The 18,435-nt window shown below is 44.5% G+C and overlaps 1 protein-coding gene across 2 annotated transcripts in view; it reads left to right on the plus strand.

Moving 5' to 3' along the window:
* Positions 1-6,748: 6,748 nt before the first annotated feature.
* The window catches only part of CXADR (CXADR cell adhesion molecule), a 49,436-nt gene continuing 37,749 nt past the window's right edge, over positions 6,749-18,435 (plus strand). For both annotated transcript variants that reach the window (XM_087818374.1, XM_087818373.1), the window contains exon 1: positions 6,749-6,814. In XM_087818374.1, the coding sequence (XP_087674500.1) occupies positions 6,772-6,814 (43 nt within the window). In that variant the 5' untranslated portion in view covers positions 6,749-6,771. The remainder of the gene's footprint in view (positions 6,815-18,435) is intronic.

An 18,435-nucleotide genomic window follows, 5' to 3' on the forward strand; every position in this document is an offset into this window, starting at 1 on the left:
GACTCTAGAGGGGTTTTTCCCAAAACACAAACAGGATTACAACAGGTCCTGTTTAAAACAAAAATCAAACCAACAACACACACACCTAGGTTGCTCTTTCTGCTAAAACAAAAAGCCTGACTTCTAAGAAGAGGGACTCTTGTCCTCTGTGTTATACTCGAGAAACCAGTTAGTACATCTAAGGCTTTCGCTGGCAGCAACTCTCCAGGAGTCTCAGGTGTGAACCATTCAATAAGGCCAGGAAACAGACAAGCCAAATGCATCTAGTCCTCTCTCGGTTTCCTCAGGTGCCCTAGAAAAATCTACAGTGAGCCCCTCCTGACCACTCAAGTTAACGTGAAGATGACTGGAAGCCATATACAAAGAGAGAAGTCCATTTCTTGGGTTTAATCCACTGGCTTCCCTGTCTAATCTCACATTTCCAAACACCAGAGATAAATTTTGTGTTAAATTGCAGTAGCTCCCCTTAATTACAGTTTTTCTGAGCTCTCCTTTCACTATTTTCCTAATTTGTCTCCTTTTATCTTACTAGAATTTTAAGGGTGTTGCTTTTAATTAGGCTGTTAAGGCACTCTGTACAGTTTCCAATTCAAACATGTTAGAATAATCATTTAAAATGCCAACCATTTTCTTCCTGATTATAACTCCAAGTTGAAGCTCAGGGTTTGGGTTCAAATTTGGAAAGAACACTTTTTCTAAAATCTGAATTAGCTTAGTCAGCAAAATACGTTTTAACCCATATTTAGCATCAAGCACTACGCTAGATGCTGGCACTACAAGAGTAAGGAAACACAGACATGTTCCCTGCCTTCATGGGCCTGCAGCTGGGTGAGTGGAACAGGCATTAATTTAAAAAATCAAATAATGAACACATTCCAGTACAAAATTACAACTGTGGCAAGTGCTCTGAAGGGGAGGTGCCTGGTGCTTTGAGAAACTGTAATTCTGGAATTTGATTTAACCAAGGTTCTCTTAGGAAGGGACGCTTGATCTGAACTGGGAAGGATGGCTAGGAGATAATCACTTGAGAAAGCCAAGTATTCCAGGCAGAGGGAACAGCATCTGCTAAGTGGCTAGAGGCAAATGGAGGACAGGGAGTATGAGATGAGCTTGGAGAGGTGCATAAGAGCTAAACTCTTCATAGTCAAGAAGTACTATCTTTATCATAAACACAACTGAAGCCCCTGAAGAACATATCTTCAAGGGGAAGGAATATATGCTACTGATTATGGTCTAATCCAAAGAAAGGGGGTTACTTTGAATTCCATCTCTGACTCCTGAAATGCCTTGTTAACACTTTAACACCTCCAGGACTGTAGTTTCTTTACCTATAACCAGTTTACTTCAATGCATGTCATCTGGAGTTCTGTAGAGATATTTTTAAGGAACAATGAGTCATAATTGCTGAGTTCTTTGAACTCCTTGGATGAAAGATGTAAGCGTTGTTATTACCTGTCAGACAGAAAGTTGTCTCCAGCCAAAAACAAACCAGCAAGATATAAAGTATATGGGGACTCCATCCAATTCTGTAATATTTAAACTTCTAATCTGGGTATAAACTAAATGGGTTTAATGCTGGGTAAGCATGGCATCTTTGATCTAAAATGCCCAGAGCACTATGCAAACATTGTCATCTATTCTCAAAACACCCTCTGTGCACATCACAAACACGGCCCATTATAATTCTTTCTTCCTGAGGACTCTGATAGGGTTCATACAGTTTAATTTTCTCTCTAAAGGTCACCACCAAAGTTAGTGTAAAATCCCAGAAAGAGAAGATGCTCTCTGGGTTTATTCTACCAGTCCTATTTATTTTCATCCAAAACAATTCAAAGCCAAAATACAAGCTATGGAACTTTGGGGATGAAGGAAGAGCTTCAATAAAACAAGCAACAAATTTTTATTTCTAGGTAAATGGTCTGTCTCTTATCTTTAGTACAGGACAAATTTAGTACTTTGTAGATTTTTTTTGGCCTGAGAAGAAAAGTAGAGCAAAGAGACTAGAGACAAAGATACCCTAAGGATAGGAACTTTTGGTAAAAGAGGTGAAATAGAGACAGAGTTGAGAGGGAAATTTATAAGTTCACCTCTTTCCTTCCCTTTCAAAGGACACCTTTAATATTATCAGTATCACCAGAACAACTTATATTAGGGGTGGAGAGAGGGAGGGAGACAAGCAATGCTCAGAGCTAACTTACTTGGAGCCTGTAAAAACGTTTTCATTTCTTTTAAAATAAAAATAATAATGATCCAGCATGGATTAAACTTGACTTTATACGAACACAGCCGTAAAAGATGATTTTAAGTATTTTTTGAGATGAGAGAGGTCCACAAAGGCAAAAGTACCTAGGGCCTCTGAAAGTCAGGATGTGGCTCTGGAAATGCCCTAATTTAGATATTTTGAGGAAAACTTATGCAGAAAATCCTTGACAATTTAATTTTTCTATCTAGATAGTATGGAATCTCACAAAAGCAACTAAATATAATGTTTTTCAAGTCATTCGACAAACTGAAAGGAGCAAGCTAAGTGAAAAAACCTGGAGGGCTAGCGAGAAAGGAAGGCCTGGTTTGATTTCTCAATACAGCTCATCCACAGAGCACAGGAGTGTGATTTTATACAAAAGGGCTGCTGAAGAGAGGAGAGGGGCGAACCTTATCTGAGAATTTATAACAGCCGCCCCTCTCTCATGCTGGTTTCTGATCCAAATTTACATTAACTGTGTAATCTGAGAAACTTAATGTCAAGAATTATTTTCAAGTTTTCCTGAATTGGTAGTGCCCCTAAGACCCTACCAGAAGCTAATACAAATTCTCCCTCAAGGAAAGCACTTAAAACCCTTAAATAATTCACACAGATACAATTATGCAAAGATGAGCTTATGAGAAAATAATACACTAGAGAAGGGAGCCTAATATCAAGAATCTGCATAAAAAATAAAAAATAAAATCAGACACAAAGATTTCAAGTCATGTAATTACTGCACACATAATACATATCAAGTATGTTTACATTTAAAGAAATATGAGATAATTGGGATTGTAAGAAGAAAATAAGAAACCAAGCTAATGTAAAAAACAAAAACAAAAAAACCATGATTAAATATGTATAAATGGAACTATCACCACAATCTGTGCCATAATCATATCCATTGCTTCCAAAACTTTCCTTCCGACCTCATTATTTTATTACTGTTGTTATTATTTGTTATGAACACAAACACAGGATCTACTCTCAGGAAAATTTTAAGTATACTATATAGTATTGTTAACTATGTTGTACAGTGGATCTCTAGGATTTATTCACTTTGTATAACTGAAACTTTGTACCCTTTAACTCCCCCATTCCTCCCCCCACATTATTCTAGAAACCTGGCCACCCCATGTTTAAGCTTGACTGCTGGACTTTAATCAAATTTTATTGGGCATCTCCCCAAACTGACCCATTCATAGACCACAATTGAAAAGTATCACCTACACAATTCAGCACTTTCAATACGCTTCCAATAGGCTTCCTATTTTCTGCCCTACTTTAACCTTTAAGCAGAAAACCACAAAATAGCAGAAATTGGAGGAAAGCAACTGATATGAAGCGACAGAGGCCAAAACAAAGAAGAAAGCAACTAGAAGAAATAGTTTATTTTTGGGTAAGAGCATTTTAAAAGGCCATCAATAATATCTTCAATTTTGGTCTGTATAAATGCATCACTTTTGTGTATACATTTTGGAATGTGCGTTATTAAGAATCTAAAAAAAAAAAATTCTGGGTCACTGGCTAAGGGATGATTTATAAATATTATATACCTGCCATAAACCAAAAATGTAGGTATTTACAAGTTCATTTGCTCAGGGGTAAAAAGAGGACTTGGATGGTATTAACCCAGAAAACCAATGTTCTCGGTAACATAAACAGAACACACTTGTGATAACCTTCGTTTCTTGTTAAGAACAGCATTATTGCTTTCTAGAAAATATGAGGATTATCAGTGTCAGGTATTAAAGAAAGTTTCATGCTTCACATACCTTCCTGTTCCAGGCGGAGAAGAAGTGAAAAATCCTTTGATTCTTAAGTGTAAGTCAACTCCTGGCTGTGATCACAGCATCTGAACCACCTGTGGGTGTGTTGAAACATCCATTGCTGAGAAACCTTTGGAAGGACAGATGCTATATTACCCTCAGAGCTATTTATGTTCTCTATAATTATCACCTTCTCGATGGGCCAGGAATAACGTTTCTGTTGGTTCAGAGGCTATATAATGTGCAGTGCTTGGTGTTTTACTAAGGGAAACTCATTTAATGACTGTGCTATTTCTTAGCTTGGTTTGAGGATACCAAACAATCAATGTATGTTCCAGAATTAATGAAATGATTTCATTACAATTTCCAAGAGATATTTTCTAAGCTGATAATAGCCACAAAAGCTTTTTAAGGTGACATTAAGAAGTTTCAGATAACTGCATAATTTTAGCTACTGCCAATATGAAGTAATGTACCCACAAACCCAAGTCCAAAAGTGACTTCATGAAACTCACTTGTGTTCAGTAATCTGAAGATCAGAACATTGATTTTGTAAAATTTACATTTTAAAAGTAGATTCTAAAAAGATAAATTAAGATGTAATAATTTGTGAGTTACTGCATGGATATTTAAATCCTTTTTTAACACATGTCAATATATATGAATACAGGGGTAGGCAAAAGTAGGCTTACAGTTGAGTGCACGAAAGTTTATTCTTGTATTATTATTTATTGTGTTTTCCATAAGAACTACTGTAAACCTACTTTTGCTCACCCTGTGTATGAACTGAATTTATTCAACTCGACAAATACTAGGGAACCTACTATAATGGGCTGTGCTCCCAAGAATGACAAAGATAAATAATGTGCCTTTCTGACCTAGAAATATTCAGAGTAAGAAAAGTGACTGAGAGCTGTGAAAATGCTTACCACTAAAGGAGACAAAAGGTAGGACTTTTTTTGTGTGTGTGTGTTTTGTTTGTTTTTTTTTTAAGTCCCAGGGGAAAGGATTAAGATGAAAATCCTTTTAGGTAATTTCTAAAGATTTCCTCTAGTAAATGGTTGAGATGATCCCTGAAGGGTGGGTTTAATTTTTACCCAGTGGAGGAGTAGCAACTTTATAACAAATGTGTGCCACTTAGAAGTGATTAATACCAGAAAAGTTTTCATAAAGCAGCCTGGAATAGATATGAACAACTTTAATGCTTAATTTCTAATTTCCTAAAGTACAGTGCGGTGAGTAAAAATTCAAGTTACAAATATTTTATACCTTCGATTATATCCGGTAGAATTCCTGTTTCCTCAGCTAATAGGACGTCCCTAGCGGTTACTCTGGACTCTCCTTGGATCAGCCAGGATCCCACTGGAGAGAAGTTCAATCGGGATCCCTGCAGAGGGGCTCAGGCATCGGCATCTTGTAGAAGTTCTACAGGTGATTTTAATGTGCAGCCAGGGTTACCCACCACCCGGCTAAAGTGCACTTGGGCAATTTTGGTCTTCCTGATAGCTGACTTCTCTTTTCTGGTCCAAGACATAAGAACTTTCCAATATTGTTTTTCTTAGCTTCCACTGTACTACATATGTCCTATTGTGCCAGGCCCGGCGCCGAGCACTCTTTCTGGGGTGCTCTCACCTACTTCGCCCAGCTCCCCCTGAGGTCGGAGCCAACTCTTCCTGAGTCGCTTGCCCAGTTACTGCCCCATTTCCGAGCCCAAGAAACTCCCCCCCGCGCCACGCCGCTTCTGGGCTCCTTCCCGCGGTGAACCGTCGGGACACCAATGTCTCAGCAGCTATAAATAGACGTTATCTGAAAGGAGCAACTGAGAGCAAGCGGCCAAGTGACACGAGGACGCGTGTGGAGGGCACCGGGAGGCAGGGGCGACACTGCAGGGTGGACCTGGCGACTGGACATGTCCAGTTCCCAGGTCGATCCTCCAAACCCCCGCCCCCAAACCCTGAGCGCTCCTTACCCAGCCCCACTGTCCACGCTCACTGGTCTTTGTTGGCCAATTTCAGGCCAGAATAACCCTTACACACAAGGTGGGGAAGGCAATCTGGGTATTTCTCAAATCCGCAGCTGAAGTTCAGGGGTTAAGTCGTCCTGGGAATGGGGGGAAACCTTCCCGAGCCTTCTACAGCCTCCCGCCTCCCCGAGGTGGAAACAAATGGGCGGAGCCTCCGGCGGGAGCGCCCCTCCCCGCAGCAAACCGCGGGGCGCGCGCGGCCCGAGGCGCCCAGCCCGCTCCGACCCGGGGGCGGGGTCGTGCCACCGCAGCCCTCCAGATCCCCGGGCCGGCAGGCGGGCGAGGGTTGTCCGGGGTCGCCTCCGGAAGCAAGGGCGTGACCACAGTGTAGCTGTCTAGGGACGGGCTGGCCCGACGCGGGTGCACAAATCCCGATTTAATGGGAGGCGGGGAGGCGGGGACCGCGGCTCAGGCTCGGCGAGCGGCTCCCAGCGCTCCTTCTCGCCCAGCGCGCCAACCCGGGGGCTCCCGGTTCGAGAGAGTCGGGGCGCACCCCGCGCCGGGCGCGCTGGGCGCCCCGCGGCCGGTTGCCATGGCAACCCCACGCGCCCGGCGGAGCCCGCGAGCGCCTCGGAGCTCTGCCAGTGCCGGAAGTGACGCGTTTCACCTGCGGAGCGAGGGCGGGGTGGTGCGGGGGTGCAGAGGTGCCGCAGCTGGGAGCCGGCCGGGAGCGCGCGAGGCGCCGGGAGACTCACACCCCGGGCGAGAGCCCCCTGCCTGCCGCCGGGGCCACCATGGCGCTGCTGCTGCGCTTCCTGCTCCTGTGCGGAGTCGCTGGTGAGCGGGGGCAATGCGGTCCCTACTGTCCCCAGTGCCTGGCCAGCCCCGGGGCGCTCGCCGCCTGCGGCCACCCGGGAACAATGAGGCGCGGGGCGGGGGTGGGCGCGACTTGGGGGCGCTGCGGCGGCGGTGGCCGTGCGGGCGGAATCGCACCGGGTGATTTTTGCCGGGCTGGGTGCCGGAGCGGAGAAGGTGGCGCGGCTGGGGAGGGAGCCCCGCGGGGGCGTGCGGGGGTGTGGGGGGAGGGGCGGCGTTGGCGGAGCGGGGGTCGGAGCCCCGGGGTGCGCGGCGCGGTGGAGGGGCCCCCCGGGCGCGGCGCGGGGGGTGGGCGCGGCGCGCTGGGCTTGCGCCTGGCGCGGCTCCCGCTCCATTCTTTGCCGCGGGTGCGGGCTTCGCTTTATCTGCCCCTGCCCTTCCCTCGTTAGCCGCCGCGTCGTGGCCGTCCAGCGTCACCAGGTTTCAAAAGCCTAGGGCGGCGAGTTTTTAGGTGTTGAGCAGTCGAGGCGGGGAGACTGGGTTAGAAACGCCATGGTTAGGTGGACACGGCCCGAGGTCGCCCAGGTACCTCTAGGAACGAGGCTGGGCGAGCCCCAGCCGCAGCGCGCTCGGCCTGGCGCGAGGCGGGCCTGGCGCGAGGCGAGCCCGGCGCGAGCCGCTCGCTGGGCGGTAACTCACAGTAGACGATGGAAAATCACAAATGGGTTCCTGCAGAAATGCAGTATTGATTTCCGCAGTCTCGGGACAAAGTGCGAAGGGGAAGTTCGTAACCTCGATGGTGTGGTTCATTTTGAGATAAGATGGGATGACTAGCACAGGTAATGAATTCCTAAAGGAATCGCCAAGCGCGCGTTTCAGCTGCGCCCTTCTCGGGACGGCAAAGGAGACGTTTTAAAAATGCGTAACCCGTTAGGAAACATAATCATTTGGTATTTGAAAAAAACGGATGTTTCCTTGACAGTTTTTTAACCAGCTGCTGTTGTTTGTCAAAATAAGTATTTGCCTCTTTTCATAATCAAATGATTCATTAAAAAAATCCGTAGGTGGGACGCTAGGAGGCGCACAGTGTGTAGCCTCCTGAAGGATAATTTTTTTAAGCGCTCTGAAGCGGGATCAGGTGGCCCTTTCTGTTGGGATGGCTCTCTACTTCCTGTTGAAATGTTAATTCCATTGTTGGGTGCCACAGCTGTGACCATTGCTCTTGGGATCAGCATTCTATTAACAAGCCTAATCTTCTATCTGAGCCTATAGCACTACCTCCACCTTTTTGATACATATCATTTAGATCTGGCTGAAATTTCCAAAGTAAAGCTTCTCTGGAAAAGATGAAGGGTCAGTAACCAGTTTACATGGTACACTCCCATTTTTGTTTTGTCAAGGGCCAAACTGAAGTTGAAGCTGAGAACAGGATGCTTGTGTTCTTTATGGGGGGGAAAACTGCTTTAGGCTGCATCTAAACCAGAAAAGTAGAACAAACCATGTAGAGAAATATTTTTCCAAGGGTGTTTGGATAATTGTCTGGATTTTTATGGATGCCTCACTGTGGTAGGCACAATCTCAACCGAGGGTATTTTGATACATAATGTGTACAGTAGGGTACAGTGAACATCTCACTACAAGACAACTATTTTTGCTTTTATTTTTTTTAAATATATCTTTATTGATTTAAGAGAGAGGAAAGGAGAGAGAGAGAGAGAAAGAAACAGAAACATCAATGAATCAATGATGAGAAAGTCATTGATCAAGCCCGCAACCGGGCATGTGCCCTGACCCGGAATCGAACCCTGATCGCCTGGATCCTAGGTTGATGCTCAACCGTTGAGCCACACCCAGCAGGGCGACAACTATTTATAATTTTAATTTTCTAACTTAGGACACAACTCAAAAACTGTGTACTTGATGTATGGTTTTGAGTATTTCTTCAGCTACTTCTTGCCACTTTAGAAGTTTCTTGCTATGAACTCAAGTTGAGTGGTAGCATAATCCCACAATTGGCAAAACAAGGTGGAGGCTTTCATGTTTTAAAAATGGCAGTGCTGTGAGTGGTAGAGCTTCCTCTAGAGCTGTCTCTGGTTGGGTTGTAAAGAGTTTTGTGGCATACTCTGGTTGCTGATAGAATTCCTTTTCATTGCTATTAACCTGGTAGCAAGTCAGACTACAGTCTTAGTAATGGTGGTGGCAGTAGTAGTAGAGCAGTAGCAGTGGTAGTGAAATTAAAGCCTTGATTAAACAGTTATTAAATACCAGGCATTGTCTTAGGGGCTTTACATATACTCACTTGAGGGTATGTATTATGATGATCCCTGTTGTACAGGTGGGGAAACTGAGGCACAGTGGCTCTGGAACTTGCCAAGATCACAAATTTCCTTCTTAATTCTTTCTCTTATAACTATGCTATTCTGCCTATAAAGTAGCTACTTTCCTCTTGTTTAAAAATTGTTTTTACATTTTTTTACCTATTGATTTAAGAGAGAGAGAAACAACGTCAATTTGTTGTTCCACTTACTTATGCATTCATTGGTTGATTTCTTATATGTGCCCTGACTGGGGATCAAACCCACAACCCTGGTGTATTGAGACGATGCTCTAACCGACTGAGTTATCCAGCCAGGGCATACTTTCCTCTTTGATTACCTCTGATCCACATCCTAAATTTCTATTACTGGTTATTAGTCATTTCATAAAACGTGCTGTTGGCTTGACTGTGTGCCAAGTATGAAGGCTTTTATTATTAGCCCTTTGAATCCTTTGTCTTTGTTGAAAACATGAGGATCCAGGGCGTAGACTGGTGGTGTAGACTAATGTGGCTCATGTATCAGCTGAGCAGCAGCACCTGGGGATCTTGTTAAAGTTTGGGGTGCTGCTGTTTTTCACACTGTCAACATGAAGGGAACTAAAATGTACTGGCCAGTGATTCTGGTCTCCCAGCCACTTGTCAGCCATTTGATGGCAGCAGGCCTCTGTCTTCTCTGTGTGCCTCAGTTGCTTTATGTGTCAAGAATGGGGATCCAACAACAGAGTTGAGGAGCAAAGTGAAATGTTTATCTTTTTGCTTTTCTGGAATCTTTTCCTTTACATTAAAAAAAAATTATTAGATGTGAACTTTATTCCTCCATGTACCCCTGTCTTCATATTTACCATCCTGCCATTTATGCCAACCACCAGAACAAAAGCTTCCTTTTCTTCAAGGCAAGCCACCCTATGTTGGCTCCTTAACCTGTCTGTTGTGCCGTCTCCATCATTTCCTCCATTTATCTCATTGCACTAGGTCAGAGGGCAGGGCGTTACCTGTGTTGTCCAGTGTTACAGTCCCAGTGTCGGCTTGTGGAATGTGGCAGAGAGCAAATGTTCAGCAAATGTTGCATGACTGTAAGTTTTCAGCCTCTTTGCCACTAGACCCATGTATATGATGTAGCTCTCGTCTGTTCCATTTCTCTTTCTCTCCCTTCTTGTCCTCTAATGATGATCCATGTAGTGGTCATTTCACTAGCCTTGTTTCTTTCCGTTATTAGGCTAGAGCAGTTAAGCATCTGCTTTATCTCTGGCCTCAGTGTTCTGTTCTACCCCCCACTCCACTCCACCCCACCCCCGCTTCAGTTGCCAAAGGTAACAGTAACATGGGCCAGATCCATTTATTTTTTTGGAGCTCCTTGACACCTGTTGTCTTTTCCCGCCCTGTTAACCTGTTTTACACTGCCTTCCACAGTAGGCCTCTCAGTGTCAGCCTGCCCCATGATTTGGCACATAGTCATCTTTTCATCTCCATCTTTAACTTGGGTGACCTTACCTATTCATTACTATAACCTCCAAATAGTTGCTAGTGACTTAAAAAGATTACCAGCTCAGCCCACCCCTCCTTTGAATTTTGGGCCTCTATTTCCAACTGCCTGACATTCAACTTCCACCTGAATGCACTTCAGTACCTCAGACTCATCTGTTAATTAACTGATTAAATGGTCCAGTCATTCACGTATTTATGGCCTACTATGTCCTATGCTTGTGCTAGGGGCCCTTACATTAGAATAGGACTACAAGGTGCAGAAGGTTCAATAGGACATTCCCAGCAGGTGGTACAGCTTTGGAAAGACATGGAGATCCGAAATGGTATGACGTGTCTTGGGAGCTAAGAAATTAAGTGCATATAAAGCATGTAGCCAGCACATCTCAAACTTTTGATGTGCACCTGAGTCATTCTTACAAAGAAAGTGTGGGGTGGGGCCTGAGATTTTGCATTTTAACAAGTTCCCCATGATGTCACTGCTGATCACACTTTGGGTGGGCAAAGATCTACAGGCTGTTCCAAGAGCTTATTAGGAGATGAGAAGTGATAGAGATCTGTCAAGGTAAAGTGCCCCTCACTCCCCCACCCCGCAGTGGCACCAAGAAGCCCGTGGACGCATTGAAGCGAGGGTGTACACCAGCATCATTCTCTTGAATGGTGCAGAACTCGCAGCAGTTCTGGAGGCAGGCAGACCTGGCAGGTCTAAGGCAGGACTCCATCTGGGATGACCTGGGCATAAACAGTCTCTGTTGAAACATAGCAGAGGTGTTTGGGCTTCCTCTTTGATCTGAAAGTTGTTTTGAGGGAGATGCTGTGGAACTGGTTGTTTGAGTGGCAAGAAGAAGTTGGAGAGCAGCAGTAAGATTTTTGGCTTGAGTGAATGCTGATGTCACTTACAAAGAAAAGAGCAAGTTTTAGGAAGGCAATGATGAGCTTAAGTTTGAACAGGTTGTATTTGAGGCGCCCGAGGGGGACTGAAGGTGAAAAATATCCAGCAAGGAGATTTAAACAAAGGACTGGATCCCAGGAGAGAGGGGGGAGGATTAGTGAGAGAATTGAGAATCACCGCTGATAGGAGACATCCGTGGGAGGTTAACCAGGACAAGCAGGAAGGACCAGAAGAGAAGGTGAGATGTGACACTGGAACGTCAACATCTAGCAGTAGGCAGAAGGTGAACAATCAGGAGTGACAGGCATGAGGTCTCAGATACCCCTCATCCTCTCAGTATGGTGAGACCCACCGGCCTACAGAAATGGGGCCAGTGGGTCTTACATTAGGAAGTTACCAAGAACGTTCAGGAACTTAATCGATTGCACAGGGAGGACAGTTTTTGTAGCGGTTAGAGAAAAGCCAGATTGCAGTGCATGTAGGAGTGGGCCTCAGGTGGGGAGAGCAAGAAATGCACAGTGCACTCGCAGATGTGCCGGCAGTTGTTTTGCATATGTTTTGACATATGGCTGTAATTCCAGGGGACAGGAGCAAACCCAGGGTAAAGGTAGAAGGACTCCTTTAACTCCCAGCCACCCAGATCTAGAACCTTGTTCCTCATATCCCTTTGTGGGCCCAGTTTCCTTCTGCACCTTCAATGTTGGGCTTTCTTAGTTTATGGCTTCAGCTGCCACTTATGTCCTCACAGTCTCCAGTCTGTTTCTAGTCTGTTCCCCAAGCTTTGCCCATAATTTCAAACCACCCACTTTTGACATCTTTGCCTAGACTTCCCACAGGCCGCTTCAGTCGATCCTGTCTACGTACCACTGTGGCCTCTCATATTAAACGGCGTTTTCAGCCGACCGAAGTGCCCAGGCAGAAATCTGGATTCTGTACGTGACTCCTGTTCTTTCACTGCTTACATCCGGTCAGTTTCAGAGTCCCTTGTGTCTGCCCAGCCACTACTCCAGGTTATACCAGCGCCTCACGATGGTTGAAATAGCTTCCCGCCGCTGGAGCATGTTGTAACACTTACCAGGTGTGCCTTCATTGTGATTGTTTTCCTTCGCCAGGCTGTACATTTTGTGAGGTCAGGGATTGTCTGTTTATTTTTCCTTTCATTCCCAGTGTACGGCACAGTGCATGTTAATTGAATAAATGGGGAAAGGTGTACTACGTACTAGACAGCAGTTCATGTTTGTTGGCTTGAGAAAAACCCCTAGAGGGGAAAGAGCATTTGAAGATCGAGAAGAAGTACATCGGAGAGGAGTTGGGCAGGGCTGGGCTCAGTGTCCTGCACAGGCCAGCTTTGTGTGTCAGCTTTGCCACGTGCCACGCCTTCAGTAATGGGCAGAATTTATACCACTCCAGCCTCATTTTAACCTCTTGTTTGCAGCCTGTTACTCCCACCCCCGCCTTGTTTTATACCTTTCCTCTCATTATTGAATGTAATGAAATAAAGGCATGACTTGAGACTGCGAATTTTTGATTTGCTTCATTTGGTGGCCAGCAAGTAATGAATGTGAACTTTAAAATAGTTATTAAAGTAACCCAGGAAGTAATTAAAATTTAACTAAAATGAGGTTATGGCTTTACATTACTGCCTTTCACCTCTCTTGTGTTGCTTGAGAAAACAAATGTAATATCCTAGAATCATTGGTTGATTGGTTTCTTTTAAGGAGGTGGTGCTAAGTGGAAGTAAAAAGCGTCACGCTTTTCTAGCTCTGGTTCCTTACCTTATTGTCTACTCAGTGTCTTCACCAGGGCCGACAGTGCAGTGGCAGGGTGTCATGGGGATGGTGAAGGCCACCTGGGCCTGCTGAAGCGATCTGTACAGGAAGCCCATACACAGAGTTTGTGATTGGGGGCTCTATTAGTGGCATTTCTTTGTGATTTGTACAATTTGTTGAATGCATTCCTATCTCCATGTAAAAGAAAATGGGAAGGAAGTTGAAAATGTTTCTACATTCAGTGGCAAAGCTGTGACTTAAAGACACACTTTTTCTCTTCTGTGTTTTCCCACTGGTCTTGTCTGTAGCCTTTCTTCCCTCACCTCATGAACTCCCCTATTCTGCGAGTTTCTAATAAAGAGTTAGCCAGTTAGAGTTTAAGTCTTAAAGGCCTTAACTTGACTCAGCAGTATTTGCAATTTATTTTCATTGTTTGGGTGCTCTTAGAAGAAAAGACTATTGCCAGCCCTGTTGACCAAGGGAAGGAGATCATAGCAGTCTATTTTTAGGGTAGGTATGAGATCAGTGGCCCATTTAGTTTGTCCTTTGATAGTTGCTGAGAAAAAGGACTGATGGTCAAGTTAACCAGTGTTTATACGTACTGAACAATTCAGATTTCTTTGGAAACTGTTAAATCATTTTCATTTTTTGGAAGATATTTTATCAGCTGAAATGGGAATGACTTTATTTTCATTTACTTCTAAGAGATAAAAATATATAGAGATTTGGAGAAAGAAGGTTACCATAAATAATCATGGTAACTTTTTCACCTTCCCATAGGATAGATCAGAGATTTTCATCTCTGTGCCACAAGAAGTTTTAGCCTCACTATTTAGTCAAGGACACTGACCTCTTTTCCCTTAGATTGTCAGTTTTTTTAAAAAATGACAACAGCCAACACAGCAATAGCTGCCTGGTGTGAATGATTCAGAATTATACCTTTTTTTTTTTTTTTTTTTTTGTCGGATCAGCAAAAAGCATATTTTTTGGTGTGCTGCAGAATTTTAGTAATTAGTTTATGTGTGCCATGAGAGGAAAAGGCCGAAAATCACTGTGGTAGATGTATGTTCTTTGTGAGTTTTATAGGTTTCTCCAAAGGAAGGATGGTTTGGGCTGCACAGATGAAATGCTCTCAAGGAATCCAAGGAACATTCTGATACACTGAACCCAATGTCTTGCACTGCATCTTTGTTAACCGGTTACAGTGACTCTACCAGACTCTCCCTAGTCTCTCTGATTCCCCAGTGAAGAGTGCTCTGAACTCTTGAAATACCAGAGGATTGATTCCCCTGGGTGCTTTCTCTAATAGACCAGACAAAAACTTCTGAGTGTTTTGTTTCAGGTAGTTCTACGGTAAGAATTGAGAAGACTTTTTAACCAACGTGGTTGTACAATGTGAAATCTGATACTTCTGGAATGAACTGGTAACCCTGGGCTAAAAGAGTGATTGTTCCTTACTTTTTAAGACAATTTCACACACATCTCATTTGAATCCACTCTCCTGACAACCCTGGGGTAGGAAGAATACTTCATATTAATATTTTAATTAAAATTTTTTTCTGGCCTGCCTTAGGCAGCATATCTGCAGATGTTATGTGAGATTCAGATGTATTGGAGCTCTCAGGCACCTGCTCAGCCCCAACAGGTTATACCTGGCAGGGATATTGAGGCAAGAGTTGGGAAATCATCTAGTTTTTCAAGAAAATTATTTTGTTTAACCCAAAATACACAAAATATTATTTTCACATGGTCAGATTAAACTTAATGAGATAATTTTTTTAACACTAAGTGTTAGAAATCTGATCAGTATTTGATCTACAGCACACCTCAGTTCACATTAGCCACTCTTCTGGTGTTCGGTAGCCGTATTGGCTAGCGCCTACTCTGTTGGTCAGCACAGCTCCAGAACCTGGAGCTTTAGTTCCAGTTACCTTCTACCTTATCTAGTCTTGGAACATCTACTAAGAAAAACATGGGTGTTGTGTGCTATCTAAATAGACTTGTCAAATGGAACATGCTTTTGGAATTGCTCTCGTGAGATTTTAACTCAAAAATAGTTATTTGTGCCCTGGCCAGTGTGGTTCAGTGGTTAGAGTGTTGGCCTGTGTCCCAAAGGGTCTGGGGTTCAATTCCTGGTCAAGGGCACATACCTGGGTTTCGGGTTCGGTCCCTGTCCCCGGATTGGGGGCACGTGGGGGAGGCTTCTGGTTGACATGCCTCTCTCACATCAACATTCCTCTCTCTCCCTCTTTCCCCCTCCCTCCCTTCCTCTCTGAAAAGCAATGGAAAAAATATCCTCAGGTGAGAATTAACAACAAAAAACACAAAAATATAGTTATTTGTATTACATGGGATTCTTGTTTGCTGTGAGTTAGATAAAGTCTCTTGTTTTTTATTTAGTTTCTTGTGATTGCCAGAGATTTTGTTACTTCTACGCAAAATTACATCAGCTGTCTTTATTCCATAGTTATATGCATTTATATTTTAGGTATAAGGCAGAAAAAACAAATACATGCACAGAAATCACACGTTTAACTCGCCTTTGGGGGAATAAATGCACTTATGGAGAGAATGAGACCAGAATGGCCCATGGCGACGGTTGCTAGGGAAATCTGAATTCACTTTGGGATATTAGAAAGGAATTAATGCCAAAATCGGGGCAATCAAGTTAGACGTGCTTATAACAGGGATGATTTTCTTACTGTCATTAACCCTTCCTTTATTAGCTTTGGGATTTTCCATAAAGAGAGAAACATTATTTACTCATTTTGCTATTATGTCTATTTCTTTGCTTTTTTGTTTTCTGTGATCTCATCTTTATAAGACACTTCACTTGCGCTTTTGCTTTCTTTTCTTTCTCCTACACCACGTACTCAGTCGTCCTGTCTCGTGCTAATTAAAGGAAGCAGGCCTGAGGTTTTTATGAGCAAGGAAGCAAAGGCAGGTTTTTAAAAATGGAGTGATAGAGATTATTCTATGGAGGTGGTGGAAATATTCACCATGGCAACGGGTCTGTTTTACCCATAATGCAAAATACCCTATTTGCATTTGTTTTGCCAGAGAATTCTGAAATTAGCATCTGTGTATTAGAGAACACGGGGAAGGCAATAGACTGCACAGTTGGAAAAAGACAGACTTAATTTTTATCCAAATCAAAATTTGAATGCTTTCCTGAGATGTGTGTGTGTGTGAGAGTGTGTGTATGTGTGTGAGAGAGAGGGAGTGTGTGTGTGTGTGTGTGTGTGTGTGTGTGTGTGTGTGTGAGAGAGAGAGAGAGAGAGGGAGGGAGTGTGTGTGTGTGTGTGTGAGTGTGTGTGAGAGAGGGAGTGAGTAATGGGAGCGGGGAAGGGGTGGTCCCAATCCAGTACAACAAATACTTACAATCTATCTGTCTGCATGTTCACATTCTTAACTCCGCTTGTCTGGCTTTCAATTATAATTTATATTTTCCCTGGTCCTGATTTATAAATTATGTGTTAAGTATTTATAGAGAACCTCAATCTCTGTGGATGAAGTTTGTGGGTAAATAATGTCTACTTACGGGTGACATTTTGAAATAGGTGCTTTGAGAGAAATGAGGAAGGCATCATTTTGCTACTCAGCAAACTTCAGTCTGGAGGAGGGACTCCGCAGAGCAGGGCTGGGGGGCAGATAGTTGCGGGTGAAATGGGTTCTTGCAGTGTCCTGAGAAGTTCATTTCAAAGGGCACACGCCTGGGAGAAATTTAAATGTAGTGGTAAGATTTATTGGGGTGGAGGGAAATAGCACACCCTCGGGGTGTAGAGGGTGGACAGGCTCTGGCAACAACTGCCCTGAAGTTCCTGATAATCATCCGTATTATTTTCTTGGTTTTCTGAATGAGGGAGCCCTCTTTCAAATCACCCAGTGTTTCCCGGGCTTTCCCAGGCTTGTGCTGGGCCCTCTCCCAGACCTTCAGGACTTCCATGCCCCTGTCCAGTAGGGTGCTTTCCCAGGCCAGGCTTCACCCTTTTATGCCTCAAAGTAGGACGGCTACCTGTGCTCTTGGCTTCTACTGCACATGTGCTGGCAACGGAATTTCCCCCCCGCCCCCCATAATCCCAGTCCCAGGCCGGCTGCTCTCCAGGGAGGTTTTTCCTGTCCACTTCCAGGATTCAGTCCAGAGGGTGGTGGGTGCGGTGGTCCCTGGGGAGCCTGTGAATGCCGTGACGTCCCAGTGCAGCGGGATGCGTGTCCGATTCAGCTCCCTAGCTTATTAGGGTGACTTCTGATCCCCTCGCTCCCTCCCTTTGTTAATAACTAGCTAACTGCACTGACTATCAGAGGGGCGATGCAACGTGAACGTATGGCTTTCCGGTTATTCTCTTGGGGCCCCACTGGCTTCTCCAGACCGTTTTCCCCTCCACTTGTGTACCAGCCCCTCAGCCCCGAGTCTCCTGCTTATACCAGACTTCTGGTTGCTTCTCCACACAGACCAAGAAATGTCTTGCCACTGTGGGGGAGGAGGGAACTGCCTCTGTCCTCAAGGGTCCTTTGGCTGGTCTAACAATTACATCAATAGGAGACAGATTAACCAGAGAAAACCCAATTTAATAGACGTGTGTGCGTGAGAACCCCACCTGTGTGAGAGAGCCAGCGACCCCACATGTAGGAGAGCCTCAGGAAGAGATAAAAGATGTCTGTCTGGCTTTGTGAGCCAAGGATGACATAAGGTGCCTTGTGGCTTCAGAAGGTCAGTGCAGGATGAGTCATTCATGGTTTGCCCTGACATATAGCTGATTATGGGCAAGGTCGCTAATTCAGATTCTTCCTAGTTTCTCTTGGGTCCAAAAGGTCTTGCTTTCCTTTAGCTCAGAATAACCTGCACACTACAGAGGCACGTCTTGGGGTGACTTGTTCTGAACCCCTATACTTCATTCTCCTGTCCCCTCCCCCAACCCTCCGTCGCAGCGTTATCTTGGCATTTTAGGATTTACATTTTTTTACAATTCACACGCCACAGTGCCTTGATCTCTAAAATACAGTGATTGATTGATTTTATCCTAACCTGAGGATATTTTTTTCCATTGCTTTTTCAGAGAGAGAGAGAGAGAGAGAGACATGGATGTGAGAGAGACACATGGATTGGCTGCCTCCCGCATGCACCCCGACCGGGGCGGGGGATCGAGCCTGCAACTGAGGTTCACACGCTTCGCAGGAGTCC

Source organism: Miniopterus natalensis, chromosome 6, assembly GCF_054644295.1.
Source record: "Miniopterus natalensis isolate mMinNat1 chromosome 6, mMinNat1.hap1, whole genome shotgun sequence".
NCBI lineage: Eukaryota > Metazoa > Chordata > Mammalia > Chiroptera > Miniopteridae > Miniopterus > Miniopterus natalensis.